The following is a 16,235-nucleotide window of genomic DNA, read 5'->3' as shown; positions in this document are numbered from 1 at the left end:
TGTGACACCTTCCGGTCCATGCTCTGTTGACCTTCCAGTCCATATCATCATACTCATATCATAACATATTACATGTACAACATACATCACATTTTCATCATACACATAAGACCTTTTGGTCACACATAATTACCCTATCGGGTAAGGCATAATGAGAAAACTCACCTGGTAAGCAGAAAGCGGTTTTCTTTACACTTGAATCTCGGACTCGCCACTGCCTAACACATAAGGCAAATGTCTCTAATTAGCACTCAAAGTCTCAACTCTAATTAAATCGGTGATTACTCTTTCCCTCTCTAATCGGGTAGTGGGTAAAAGACCATTTTACCCCTCCAAGGTCTCTATTACTTATGTTGACCAAACCCCAAAGTCAACAGAAGTCAACTGAAGTCAACGGTCAACTCTGACCAGACTCGTCGAGTACACAAGGGTGACTCTTGAGTCCATGTGTGTCTTCTGACTCCTCCAAGGCCTCACTTGACTCGTCGAGTGAACCTTCCACTCGACGGGTTTCCACTGGATTCGAATCGCGGGGCAACCCGACTCGACTCGTCGAGTCTTCCCATGGACTCGGCGAGTTGCTCCCATGACAACACTCATCTGATCTTTTGAGGCCAGATCTAATCCTCTAATCCATAGATCTGGCTTCCTTACGACCACTAACCACGTAAAGGTCGAGGCTTCACATACATGCAAGGCTCACAAGGCTTTCCTTGGAGAAATGGCTCCTAAAATGGCATCAAAGTCTCATTCCCTGAATGAACCAACATAAAGTATACAGAATAAGGCTTTATGGACCTCTATGGTTCCAGATCTAGGATCTCTCACACAAAGAGACCCTATACTCATCACTACAAGCCATAGAAAGGTGTAGAAACCCTAAAATCACCAATCTTAACCAAAATAGAAAAGGGAATTCGATTTGATACTTATACAATGAAGATACAAGCTCAGGAACTCTGAATCAACAACTCCATTGACCTCCCTTTGCTAGAAATGACTTCTCTCTTGCAAAAATCACACCAAGAATGCTCTAAAGGGCATTATCTCTCTCACTCTACGCTCAAGCTCTCTAGAGTATCTCTCTATGGATTGGTAGTCGCACAAGAGGGCTATAAGGTCCTTTAAATAGGGCTCAAACCCGTACAATTAGGGTTTCCCTTAACAGCGCTGACTCGACGAGTCCAGAGATGAGACACCCCAAAACCGAGAACGGGGGAAACGTTCTGGGGCGGAGGACGTCATGTAATGTATCATAACAATGTAAGGTAGTAAACAAGCAACAACATCATCCATTGCATTAATAGTATAATTTTAATTACAAGTGTTTCTTTCATAGTATAAGACAACATAATAAATAATCAAAATAAAAGAGGAGTCTTGATTTCTCCGTCTTCACAAAACCTGGTTGTCGTACCTGTCTATTTGTGACCTGAGAATATAAGTTATTTTGAAAGTGAGTATCAACAATAAAGATGGTGAATTCATAAGTATTAATGTGTCTTTGATTTGTAAATACTATAAAGTAAAGACTTGTAAATATTTGGAAAAATTTGGAAAATGTTTGTAAGAAATTGTAAACGTTTGAAACCCCTAGGAAATCCTATATTTCCTACTAGTATAAAAGTAGTCTTCTACCAAGACTCGATTGTTTTGAAAGTAAGCATCACTGTAAATGTGATGGTTTTTCTTTGTTTAACTATTATTATAAAAATTATAGTCTACCTCGTCGATTATATGTATGAGTCACGATATAAAGGTAATAGGAAAAATAGTTTATCTATATAAAAAATCCTACATCGTCGTTCATGTGAATGTGTCACAAAATAAAGGAAGGAGAATAATATAATAATTAAAGATGTATCCTTTTGCAGTAGGATATTCACAGCGTGGAAACTCGCCGAACAGTACAACCGTAAGGAAAAATAGTTTATCTATATCAAATATATCCTACCTCGTCGTTCACGTGAATGTGTCACAAAGTAAAGGAAGGAGAATAATATAATAACTAAAGATGTATCCTTTTGTAGTAGGATATTCACGACGTGGAAACTCGCCGAACAGTACAACCGTAAGGAAAAATAGTTTATCTATGTCAAATATATCCTACCTCATCGTTCATGTGAATGAGTCACAAAGTAAAGGAAGGAGAATAATATAATAACTAAAGATGTATCCTTTTGTAGTAGGATATTCACGGCGTGGAAACTCATCGAACAGTACAACCATGGAAACCCGTCGATGCTCCTTTTCCCTTCTGTAGCTAACAGCTTCGGGTGTGGAATGGTAAGTCCTGAAATGTTTGTAACAGATCCTATGTAATAGTATCTATTAAACGTATTAATGTAGACGTGTTAATGTAAGCATATCTCTGTAAACGTATTAATGTAAACGTATCTTTGTAAGCGTATCTATGTAAATGTACTCATGTGAGCGTATCTATGCAAATGTACTCAAGTAAGTGGATATATGTGAACGTATTCATGTAACATATAATGTATTAGTATAGACTCATGAATGAACTGACTCTTGTGTTATTCCTTGTACTTGGAATTGTAAGTAGTAACTCCTAACTATACCTATTATAGTTACTAGTAATGTACGAGTATAACCGGAAGTATACCTTTGCTACCCAAAGGTGCTGAACTGACTAATGGAACCTTTGTACCTATATGTGTATACATGATATATATAAATAATATTTAGACGACATTCGCATAAGTAACCGATGCCCTAAGGCCACATCCCAATGAGGAAAAGGAAACAAAGCGAGCTAACCGTCCTAAGTCCTTTAAACATTATTTCCTATAACTATACATATGTAGGCATGCATTTGACAATATAAAAGCATAAAAGAAGTTTTTTAAAACCTTTGAAAATTTTAATACTAAGAAACGATGACCTGATGCTAGTTTATAAAACGATTGAAAGTATTTTGTTTGATAAGACAATTTAAGTATAAGGAAAACCTTTGTTTGAAAACACCTTTGTAACAGAGTTTGAAAGGAAACTTATAGTGTGTAAGACAGTTTGATAAAGAGTTTTAAACATGTAAAAATGGTTAAGAAGGTCATTTGAAGAAATCTGTTTGGTAAAACACTTAACGTATAGTAAATCCATTTGCATGCTAGTTATTAATCACGTGTGATTGATATAATAACTAATCATGATTCAACTTGTATTCCCCCCCCCCCCCCCCCTAAAGCATTTATAAACATTTAAAATGTTAATTAAGGGGTATGAACTCACTTGATTGATTGGGAGAAAGCGAGATGATAATCGAGCAGAACTTCGACGTGGAAGAGTTGATTTTACTCGGGAATCTCGGGGATCTCGGGGATGCAAAGCCTTCCATCATAATTTGAATGTGAAAACCGGGGCTTCGAGATGGCTTCGGGAGCTTAAATGCAGAGCTTCGGTGTGAGAAAGAAGAGAACTGAGTAATGAAATCTGGAACCCTTGAGTTCTATTTATAGCCTTGATTTTTGGGTGCCACGTCGTGGGGGGAAAATCCTATCATCTTCCACAATCCTATCATCTTCCATTGACAAGACGCCATCAGTCTTGTTGCCACGTCGCAGCCAACTTGTAACATCCCCCTCTGGCACGTATCACAATATTGTCCGCTTTGGGCCACTCGGCACGAGGACTTCCCAGGGGGTCACCCATCCCGGTACTACTCCCGCCCGAGCACGCTTAACTGCAGAGTTCTTATGGGATCTGCTGCCCTCACGGCTTTAAAACGCGTTGTGATAGGGAAGGTATCCACACCCCTTATAAGGAATGCTTAGTTCTCCTTCCCAGCCGATGTGGGATCAGATCTAACCCACCTTCACCCCCCATTATAGGGTTCGACGTCCCTGTCGAACACATCGACCCGTGCCCTAGCTCTGATACCATTTGTAACACCCCCCTTTGGCACGTATCACAATATTGTCCGCTTTGGGCCACTCGGCACGAGGACTTCCCAGGGGGTCACCCATCCCGGTACTACTCCCGCCCGAGCACGCTTAACTGCACGAGTAGTACCGGGATGGGTGACCCCCTGGGAAGTCCTCGTGCCGAGTGGCCCAAAGCGGACAATATTGTGATACGTGCCAGAGGGGGATGTTACAAATGGTATCAGAGCCAGGGCACGGGTCGATGTGTTCGACAGGGACGTCGAACCCTATAATGGGGGGTGAAGGTGGGTTACACCTGATCCTACATCGGCTGGGAAGGAGAACTAAGCATTCCTTATAAGGGGTGTGGATACCTTCCCTAACACAACGCGTTTTAAAGCCGTGAGGGCAGCAGATCCCATAAGAACTCTGCAGTTAAGCGTGCTCGGGCGGGAGTAGTACCGGGATGGGTGACCCCCTGGGAAGTCCTCGTGCCGAGTGGCCCAAAGCGGACAATATTGTGATACGTGCCAAAGGGGGGTGTTACACAACTGTGCCACGTCGTGGCAAGCCTGACAGCCTCGAATTTCGGGTCTCGAACTTGAAAAATCCGTAACTTTCGCGTACGAGTTCCTTTTTCGACGTTCTTTATATGCACGCGTAGGTGAGAATATACTCTACAACTCTCATTTATAATTTGTCGGCTAATTTTGAATTTATTTTGAATTATTTATTTTTAACAGGCCGGGACACGAAAAGTACGTTAAAAATGATGGGTTTTGGTCATAAGAACATCCTATGTGCTCATACAAATCCTAATGCTTGGATCTAGGTTTCTCTATTGTACATGCAAGTTATCCAAGACTATAAACCCTAATTCTAACATATGGAAATCGATATTAACATATAATTAGGTTTAAGATATTACCTTGATTGTTATGTAGCAATAACAATCCCAATTCCTCCTTGTATTGACTTTAGAAAGCTTAGAGTTACAAATGTCACTCCTCTAATGGATCACAAACACCAAGAGCAAGAGAATGAAGAGGAGAGAAGATGGAGGCTGCCCAAAACGTGTTATAACCCTAGAAGAAAAGTTTCCCCACATTTTTGAGCCTTAAGGGTTCTATATATAGTGAGGCTATTAGGGTTATCTAACAAGGAAACCCTAATTTGGATGCTTAAGCCCTAAGCAACCCATAGACTCCTTTAATTAAGGCCTTGGACGATTTCCTTATGGGTTTCCCCATAGAATTCGTACACCCCTTTAATATAAGACAATTCATAGCCCAAATTGCAATTATCTTATAATTACAATTCCAGTCCCTTAAGTTTAATTAATCTCTTTTAGTCACAAAACTAATTACCAATTAATTATTGACTAATATTAATTAAACAATATGATTTCTCCTTTAATATATTATTCTCATAATATATTAATAAATCATATTTAATCATTTCTCTCCATAATTCATCCTATCAAGTTGCTTTGGTGAAGGCAACCCAAAAGGACCATGCACCATCGGGTCAAGTACATACCAAAATAGTTATGGACTTAGACACTAATCCAACAGTCTCCCACTTGGATAAGTCTAATAACTATTATGCGTATAACTTTAGATCCTGATCTGCAATCGTAGCTTTCCAAAGCCGCTGTCAACTCTGATCCTATCAGATATGCGTGTCCTTTAGATAAGGGATCGTATATTCCTCCATTCTAGATATTGTATGAGATATGATTTCAAATCATTCTCTTTGTACTATTTCTCGATTTCCGATTTATGACGACTGACTAATTAAACAAATCAAATTAGCCCTAGCCCGGTCGAGCATTAACGTTTGTCATCACTAAACCATCGAGGGGCCCAAAGATATCGCTTTTATCCTTCTTTGGATAAAAGGAACGGATAAACTTTGATACAATGCTTGCTTGCACTCACTCACCGAATCACACACAACAATATGTTTTATAACACCTAGTTACTAGTGCGTTTACATATTATCAATGTGCAACTGATTAGCAAGATACAACTCACACATCTCGGTTTCAAGAATATAAGATGTTATCGTCTCACCAATCACTTGTGATACAATTCATGGAGTGATCCAAGTGAGCGTGGGTTTGATCCAATGTTCAAATTCATATTCATAAGCACTCATGAACGTTGCAGCAAACATTTGCTTATGTCTAATACTCTTTTAGATAATCCACACACCAATTCACGACAATCTTCATTCATGCCTACTTCCAACATATGAACGACTGTGGCTCGTTCGAATAATTTGACTGTTCTTAACCAATTAAATTATTCAGGAAGTCAAAACATGCAAAGTGAAACACAATAATAATACTAATCCCATATGGCCTCAAACCTTTGAGTATAAATAAAACTCCTTTTATTTATCACCATATCGATTACTCATTATTTGTCGTTTCGGGTAATCAACTTCTTACTTGAATTATTACACTTGTCCCATGCTCCTAGCATGCACACAATGTTTACCTATGGTTCTTACTTTGTGAAATAGATTAAATTGAACACATTTCCAATCATTCTCATTTCACAACTCCAAATCCTTTTTCATAAGTGAAAGTATATCAAATTCTTCCTACTTATAGAATATGCTAGATTCTAACATTCTATGCAATGATTCTTTCGTAATGTCATTGCACCAAAGTCAAAAAGACTATTGCCAATGATATTACAAAATCTTCTACCGGAGATTGTTACAAGACAATTCCTTAGATATGATGTCTCTCACTCAAAGTACATTCCTCTGAACATCCTTTTGCATAAAAGTTTCTAATCTAGACATAGATTTTCAATATTCAATTCCCAATATGGACACGCTTCCATATTTTCCATATGACAACTCATTCTTAATAGAATCTTTTCTATTCATAATAATGTCGATATGGTCCATCCAATATGGAAACATTTCCATATTTTCCATATGAAAACTTATTAATAGAATCTTTTCTATTCATAATAATGTCGATATGGTCCGTTCAATACCATGCTTCCAACTACTCATAAGCAACCAATCATCATCGAAATTTGGATTTTCCTTTGATAGTTGTTTAATTATTTTAGTCAAAACCGATTCTAGTCCTTTTCCCTCTAAATGCGCTAGACATTTGGAAAAAATTTAGAATGGTCAAACATTAAAGCATTTGCAATCGATCCTATACCCGAAGCGTATGGGACACGACGCATAATGTTTTATTTTCAATGTTCTCAAAATTCGAATTGTGAAAAGGAATGCCGTAATCATAATCAAAATTTTAAGAACACACTATGTACCTTTGACTAAATTTTATTAACATTTCTCAACCTAAGCCTTTAGATTTGAAACGAAGCATAATATTCTCTCCCTTAATTATAGCAAAACAACTTTACAACCGTTACGACTTTGCAAGGTATTACTCTTGTTTTCTATAATTAACATTGCCAACTTTCAATACTTACCTTAATAATCATACAATCATAAAAATTATGCTCCCACTATCATGATTATTATAAACATAACACTTATGCTCCCACTAGCTTTGACATGTATTCATAAACATCTTAACTTTCAGAAAACAATACCTATTGAAATTCTTAAGTCCATGTTTCTAATACTTAATGCTTTGATAATCTTTTATCAAGGCTTCTCGAACTTATACACATTTTCCTTAGATAGTTCATATGTGTGTCTAAACACTTAAAACTAATTGCCAAACCTCACAATTCAAATTATGGAAAGGGATACCGTAACCATAATCGAATTCGAGAATGCAATTTTACAATCACTATCTTCTTAAAATCTTTCTTAGTGAAAGCATTTTCTCACAATCATTTTCATGAAGGAGGAAATCTTATGACACTTAGATTTAAACGGTGTATGTGTTCCTATTCATGTGAATTTGTTAAAACCAAGGTTTATGACAAATTCAAACTCATATGGACCGAACTTTCTTAATCTTGATTTCTTGCCTTATGGTAGCACAGCTGCCCACCACGTCTTCCAAGTAGTTAAGCAAATCACCCTTTTCCTATCAATGTACCTTTCATTGATTAAGGTGCCTTGCCTTTTATGCATTCAAAATGAGAACTCATAGAACTCACATGCATAATTAACTCAATTGGAAACAGCACAGAAACAAAATAATGTCAACACGATAGGTTGTAAACCTCAACTCGTGTGCTAGTGATGATCGATAAGGTTTATTTGACTTCTTCTTGAAACCTTTCAAGATCATTAATACTCCCATTGACTCCTTGACATATAAGATTCTCTTGTAAATATACATTTCTTGACAACCAAATATTCAAGAGTTAGTGTAGCTTTTATCATAACACTTCATAAAATGGTCCTAGTTGGTCTTTGCTTATCCAAGACATCACAACTTTCCACATTTGATGAATGTTATAAACCTTCTTAATACTTTTCACTCATTGTCACAATCTTAACTTTAAGACTTGTTATTGGAACAAAGTATGATTGACCTTTTGATTTAACCATTTTTTTCAATTCTTGATTCCTCTTCTTAATGCCGCCGATAGCCACCATTGTGGTTGCTTCAACTGATGTTGTCGTCGTTACACACCAACTGGTGGTTACGTCCAGATTCCGAGCAAGGTCCTGTCGGGGTGTGTTGCTGCTTGACTGAGAACAAAAGGAGATCACTGCCACCACCGTGAGGTGGTGGCTGTCATTCCAAAGCGGTTACTGTCACCGTCGTCGGCTATTGGGAGGGTGGCTGGGTACACCTTGCAGATCAGAAACAAGTTTGGATGGATCTGTTTCTGTTTTTCTTTAGAGGGTTTCTGGATATAATGTAGATTGGCTGGAAAACCGAGAACCACCACCACCGTGAGGTGGTGGCTGCCGCCATGAACCACCATTGTGTGTGTTTAATGTAGTTAGTGTGTGTTTATTTTTGGTTAAGGCATTGTAAAGTGTAATTAGCTAAAATATAATGAAATGAAATTGAAACCCACCACCTTAGGGTGGTGGCTGTCGCTTCCTGCCGCCACCGGCCGCCGTGTCGGGTGGTGGTGTGCTCGCTTTGTGAGTTTGATTCGTTTAGGGTGCTTGTAAATCCTAATGGGCCTTGTAAGCTCTAATGGACTCTAATGGACATAATAAAACCCTAATGGGCTTAATAATATTCTAGTGGGCTTAATAGGCCCAATAAAGCCCTAAATAACCTAAAAGTCCAACAAATTAATAATGGGCTAGTATTTGAGTTAGAAAAACCCTAATGTCAGTCAATCTTAATTTGGGGAATTAATCGGGTCACACACGCGAGAATTATTTAATAACTTGAGATATTAAATAATAATCATTGGCAAACTAACATAAGGCATAATGGACTTACTGGATTAAGTCCTTAATGGGTTAAGAAAGAAACACCGAACCCTAATCATCATTTCATGTGAAAACTCTAATTTGGGATTATGGGCTTGGACTTATCGAGACCCACATTTGAGCTATTAGAATGGAATTGTGTGATTAAGCCCAATCACACCATATGACTTATGTAGAAAAATGATGGACTTAATGGGTTAAGGAGGAAACTTAACCCTAATCGGCATTTTATGTGAAACCCTAACTTCACTTAGGTTTATTGTTGGGCCTTTCTATTTGGCCTTGACGATTAGATTATTAATGGGCCATCAAGGAATAATTATATGGACTAAAATAATTTAATGGACTTAGGGTAAGGCCCATGTAAGGGGTTTAGGCCTAATTTGGAAAATTGGGCCATAGATGGGCCATAGTTTGGGCCTTAATAATTACATGATGTTGGACCTCAGAATAAGACCATGTATAGGCCTAGGCCCAATTTGGAAAATTGGGCCATGTGTTGGGCCTTGGTTCCTAGTTGACTTTGGGCCTACGGATTTGGGCCTTGGGCTTGAATAAGCCAAGCTTGGGGTAATGTAATTATCCAAAGTAAGTGTTTATGGTTATATATAGTGGGACCCAATTATTAATTGGGTGATGTTTTGATATTGACAAATCGGGAATCTGTCATCCAGCAGCTGGGGTTGAGTTTGCGGGCTTTCAGCAAGTGTGGGATTGTGTCTTCGGGACTTCAGTAGTGTGAGGTGAGTTACCTTCCAGTAGCGGTGGGTCTAAGGCTACAATGCCGGCCCACCAGTAGGAGATGTATGATAGATGATTGTCTTTGTGATATCATCTAGGTTTGCTACTACCTGATATGTTATATGCTAGCATGATATGTTGTATGTGATAGTAATAGAGTTCGGTTGTTAGGACCGAAGGGTAGTTAGACACCCCAGATACGTCTGACAGTATGTGATGATATGTTTGCATGCTGGCTTGTTATGTTATATGCGATAGAGGTAGGAGGGGACTAGTCCCCGAGTTCGGTTGTTAGGACCGAAGGGTAGTCAGCACCCCAGAATAGCTCGACATGGGTAGGTCAGCGCCCCAGAATGGCTTGACACGGGAAGGACGGCACCCCAGAATGGCCGCATGGGTAGGTCGGCACCCCAGAATGGCCGTACCGGGTAGGTCAGGCACCCCAAAAATGCCTAGCAGTATGTATGTGATATGATTTTATGGTATGTGGTATGATGGGGGAACTCACTAAGCTTTGTGCTTACGGTTTTCAGTTTTGGTTTCAGATACTTTGTGTCTAAAGGAAAGGAGCCGGCTTGATCACAGCGCATCACACTATGGTTTTCCGCACATGAGATCTTTGGGATTACACTCTGATATTATTTTATGATAACACGTTTGGTTATTTCTACTTTGGTTTTGACATGACATGATGTTACGGATGTTTTATCACACTGTTGGTTTTATAATGACATATTTTAAAATGAATTTTTTGGCCTGTATTTTTGGGATGTTACACTCTCTGATATTCTCTCTGAAGATTCTCAAGCTGAAAGCACTATCTTTCAAGAATCAATACATAAAGTTTCCTCACCCAATGTGCGTTCAGAGTCAAATCTTGAAGAAATGCCCAATTGCTCAAGATGAAGTCATTCGTAGAAGATTCATATATTCATCCTGATGTTGTGAAGAATTTGAAGATAATAGCTGAAGCCAAGCTCCCAATGAATATTGACAAGAAGTGCCAGCTACTTTTTAGGGGGATCTTGTTGGGTCAATTAGAAAAGAAACCTATAAACCAAGGGGGAGATTTTTGGGTCGAAATTTGGTTTATACTTTGCTTTTCTAAGCATTTATTGTTTTATCATTTGGGCCGAAAAATAATATTGGGATTAATTGTAGCTTGGATCGAAAACCCATGAGTTTTCGGTCTAGCATTGGGTTTTCGGTCCATTGGGTTTTCGGTCCAACCTTGAGTTTCTGGTCCATATATATATAGGTGTTAGGTGGGTGAGGTGATGATATAACCAAGGAGCTTAAGTGTTTGTATTCTAAGGTGTGAGAGAAAGTTAAAGAGAAGAGTGTGTGTGTGTGTGCATGAATCTATGTGTAAGGAGCTTCATTCCAACATTAAATACATCATAGATTCAAGTTATTCTTCTTCTCCTTCTATTTTATTTTGATCTGAAATCATCCAATTGATTGGGGTTCTGCACCATCAATTGGATCTGATTGATACACAAGCAGATTTGGGGACTTACAGAATCGTAACCACCAACAACACAAGGTGGTAGCCGCCGTTGTGAGCCGTCGTTGACCACCACTACCCGAGGCGGTAATGGGTGGTGCCCAACTTATTTAACCCTAATTGACCTAATGAAGCCCTAATTGACCTAAAAACCTAACTAGTTGATTAATTGACTCGTGCTTGGGTTAGAAAACCGTAATTTTGGAAATGTGAATTTTGGATTTGTCGGGACCCGTGTTTGGACCATTTGATTTGGAATTTTGAATTACACCCGACCACATTTCATGTTTGGACTAGTGGAGTGATTGTCATACCCCAAAACCGAAATGGCAGAAATGTTCAGGGGCGGAGGACGTCATGTACAGTATCACAACAATTGAATAATAGTAATCAAAGTAACAACAACCATTGCATTGATAATATAGTGTTTACATTAAGTTTGTAACATTGTTTGTATAAAACCAAAATGTATTGCAAAAACTATAGACGTGATGCCAAGAATGCTCTGTCTTCTCAAAAACCTGTATTGTACCTGTCTATTGGTTCCCTGAGAATACAAGTGATTTTGAAAGAGTATCAACATTTAAGTTGGTGAGTTCATAAGCATATCTTTGTGATGGAAAGTTTTTCATTGTTCTTTGAAAGTGTTAGTGTATTCCTCCATAAAATCCAATATTTTCTTTTGTAAATGAAATGTAGTCTTAGGCCTTAAGACCAAATTGTATGCTTGTTACTCTACTCTTAAATAATATACTATTGTCTTATTAATGAATAAAACCATATAATTGTATGCTTTCCAAAACTATATGATGTATTGTATTAGGAAAATAGTGTATTGTATTGTATTTGAATGAAAACCATTTTGTATGTATGTTACTGGTATCCACCAATTATGCTGTGAAGTAGTGTATTGTAATGTAGTTCTATTATAAAAATAAAACCTTCGAATATATGTTTGTCCCGTAAACAAAATGTTTAGATAATACTTATTGTGAGTGCGGTTATAACCATACTAAATTGACTAGCGACCCGCACGATGTTCTTCAGGTGTCAGAATGATATGTCATTTATCACCCCAGACCTGCCGGCCTAACTATAGCTAAAAATTTAGGTGCAGGATTGTCAGTCCCATATAGATCTATACACAAATTCACGCTCTCCCTCCAGGAGACTCTGGCTATAATCAGGACTTTAACGCGTACCCTAATAGGTAAAATGAAGTAATGGCTCACAATTATGTATTAACTTGTTTATGTATAGTGTGTAAATGTCCTCTTGTTCTTGTAATTATATGTATTCCGTATTTGTAGTGTACTCGTACTGTAAAATAATTGAACTTAAATAATTATCTATGTATTGTACCCTTGAAACTTAGTAAAATAGTGTATGTGTTCCATAAATTATACCTATTATAATTTATCATGTAAATTCTTGTATAGTTCCTTAAATTATTAGAGTATTATGTATGGTTCATAAACTATACCTATTATAGTTTATATGTACGTTATGTGTGTACTGAAATAATTATGAAGATACCTCTTTGCTCGACATGTTAAAAAGATGTTAAAGTTCTATTTAACTAAGTTATATATATATATATATATATATATATATATATATATATATATATATATATATATATATATATATATATATATATAATTGAGATTAAAAAGGCAGTCGGAAAAGTAATTCCAGCCTAAGCCCACAGCAAAACAAGGAACAGGAGTTAAGACAATAACACTAGTCCTAAGCCTGTTGAATCCTATATATATATATATATATATATATATATATATATATATATATAGGAAATAAAAGGAGTTGTAACCGTTGAAATAATTTGGAATAGTTGAAACCGTTAAAATAGTTTGAAATCTTTGAAATTGTTTGAATGTTAAAACAAGATCCATTGTGTTTTACTTGTATCCCCCCCCCCCCCTAAAAAAATATTAAAAATAGTGAAAACTTAAGGGTATGAACTCGCCTCGAATGTACGTTCTCGTTTGGATACGAGTGGTAGCGATGATCTTTGGATCAGAACCCGTGTGAGTAGTCATGTCCTAATAATAATTATATACGATATCGTATTTAAATTAATAAAATGTTAATTTAAATATTAATTTAAATAATACATTAAAGTGTTAAACAACACCTAATTATGTAAGAAATACTTACAAAAAGCCTTAGAAATTAAATGAAGGTATTCTTGGCGTTTTCAGTGCTCTTGGGTGTTTTTGGTGTTCTTGGGTGAAAACGTGAAGATTTGAAGATTGTTATTGGTGTTTTTGGTGTTCTTGATGAAACTATGATGATCTGGCTAAAAATCCCATGAATATATGAAGGTTCTGTATGAGTTTTGAGAACAAATTGAGGGTGTTTTCGGCTTGGGAATTGGGAATTGAATTGTGTTTACGGTTAATCTTATATATATAAAAGGGTTTTTTGGTCCTTAATGGGCCTTAAGATTTGGGTTTTCGGTCCTATAGTGGGCCTTATAGTGTTTTCGATCTTAAAGTCAACAAGGAAAAGGGTTATCGGTTAGTCAAAATAGAGAAGGGATTTCGGTTAAGATTTTCTAGAAGAGGGTGTTTTCGGTTTTGCTTTAATTTAAGGAAGGGTTTTTGGTTTGGTTTTGGGATTAGATTCTCAAAACCGAAAACCACTCTTATACATTATATGTTTATCATTTAAACTAAGTATTATGCTTTTGTATGAATAAGTTCAACGTTTATTTGAACCAGTGTAAGCTTTATTGACTTTTATTTGAACTAGTTTGATTTTTTATGGACTTGTAATAACGAGTTGTTACATTATCCCCCCATTAGAGGGAATTTTGTCCCAAAATTATTTCTATAGTGAGTACTTATGGGCTAGGGAAAAGATGCGGGTACTTTCGTTGCATCTAGTCTTCTTGCTCCCAAGTGAATTCGGGTATCTACCTGGCATTCCAACGAACGTTCACTATTGGTATGCGACTTTGTTTCATTCGTTTGACTTCCCCGTCCATTATTTCTATTGGTTCTTCTACAAACTGTAGACTCTCTTTTATCTTGATTTCATCGAGTGGAGTCACTAGTGTCTCGTCAGATATACACTTCTTTAGGTTTCACATGTGGAAGATAGGGTGTACATTATTTAGTTCTTGTGGTAATCGGAGTTTGTAAGAAGCTCGAACGGCCCAATGTGCCTTGGAGTTAGTTTTCCATGCTTTCCAAAGCGTATCATGCTTTTCCAGCATGAGACATTCAACAGAACGCTATCACCAACCTGGAATTCCAAGGGTTTTCATCAATTTTCTGTGTAGCTCTTTTGTCTATCTCTAGAAGCTTTCAGTTGTTCTCGGATTAGGATGATCTTCTCTGTCGTTTCCCTGATGATTTCTGGGCTGGTGAAAGTGCTGTTAGGGACTTGCCCTCTAGCTAGTTGCGTTTCACCCACTTCAACCCAACACAGAGGTGATCTGCACTTGCGGCCATAGAGGGCTTCGAATGGGGCAACCTTAATGCTAGTGTGATAGCTATTGTTTTATGAGAACTTGACAAGTGGAAAATGGGTATCCCATGCTTTACCAAAGTTGATCACACAATCTCTCAGCATGTCTTCCAAGGTTTGAATGGTTCTCTCGCTCTTCTGGTCAGTTTGTGGGTGATAGGTTGTACTCATGTCCAGCCTAGTTCCCATAGAGTTTTGTTGTGATTGTCGGAACCTTGAGGTGAATCGATTGTCTCTATTAGAGATAATAGATATTAGCATACCATGCAGTCGTACTATCTCTTTTATGTAAGTTTTGGTCGATGTCTCCATCTTGTCTGTTTCCTTTATTGATAGGAAGTGTGCGGACTTGGTTAAGCTATCGACAATTACCCAAATGGTGTCATGACCACCCGTGGTCTTGGGCAACTTGGTTAGGAAATCCATTGTAATCCTCTCCCACTTCCACTCAGGTATTTCTGGTTTTTGTAGTAAACTAAAGGCTTCTGGTAATGTACCTTGACTTTAGTGTAAGTCTGGAACTTGCCCACATAGGTTGCAATCTCAGCTTTCATGTTCGGCTATTAATAGAGTTTCTTGAGATCCAACTACATCTTATCTGAACCTGGATTAACGGAGTATCGATTCTTGTGGGCTTTGTTCATGACAACATCTCTGTAGCCACCAAACTTCGCTATCCAGATTTGGTTCATGAGATAACAAACTCTGTCACCCTTGATTTCTAAGTTCTTCTTCATTCCTTTTAGGGCTTCACCCACCACATTTTCAGGTTTCAAGGCTTCCAGCTGAGCCTTTTTGATCTGTGTGGATATATGTGAATAGATGGTCATGGTTAGTTCTTTTACTCTGCTACCTGAGTACTCCTTTCGACTGAGGGCATCTGCTACTATATTGGCTTTGTCGGGATGATAATGAATCTCGCATTCATAGTCATTAAGTAGTTCTACCCATCGCCGTTGCCTCATGTTATGCTCCTTTTGGTCGAGTATGCTTTGAAGACTTTTGTGGTCGGTGGATGGTGCACTTTGTACCATAAAGGTAGTGCCTCCAGATCTTCAGATCAAACACAATTGCTCCACACTCAAGGTCATGAGTGGTGTAGCTGACTTCTAGTTTCTTTAGTTGTCTCGAGGCATAGGCAATAACCCTTCCTCGCTGCATAAGCATACATCTTAGCCCCTGATTGGATGCATCGCAGTATACTACGAAATATTTTGTCCTTTCTAGAAGAGACAAGATAGGTGCGATGCATA

At 37.8% G+C, this 16,235-nt stretch overlaps 1 protein-coding gene across 1 annotated transcript; it reads right to left on the bottom strand.

The window, feature by feature from the left end:
- Nucleotides 1-15,569: 15,569 nt before the first annotated feature.
- LOC145007218 (uncharacterized) lies at nucleotides 15,570-15,947 on the bottom strand. The gene has a single exon (XM_078966194.1). The coding sequence runs from the start codon at nucleotides 15,945-15,947 to the stop codon at nucleotides 15,570-15,572; it is 378 nt and encodes a 125-aa protein (XP_078822320.1).
- Nucleotides 15,948-16,235: the final 288 nt, after the last annotated feature.

Source organism: Lactuca saligna, chromosome 7 (assembly GCF_052625555.1).
Source record: "Lactuca saligna cultivar CGN05327 chromosome 7, ASM5262555v1, whole genome shotgun sequence".
NCBI classification, from domain to species: Eukaryota; Viridiplantae; Streptophyta; class Magnoliopsida; order Asterales; family Asteraceae; genus Lactuca; species Lactuca saligna.
This window is presented reverse-complemented; position numbering and strand designations above follow the sequence as displayed.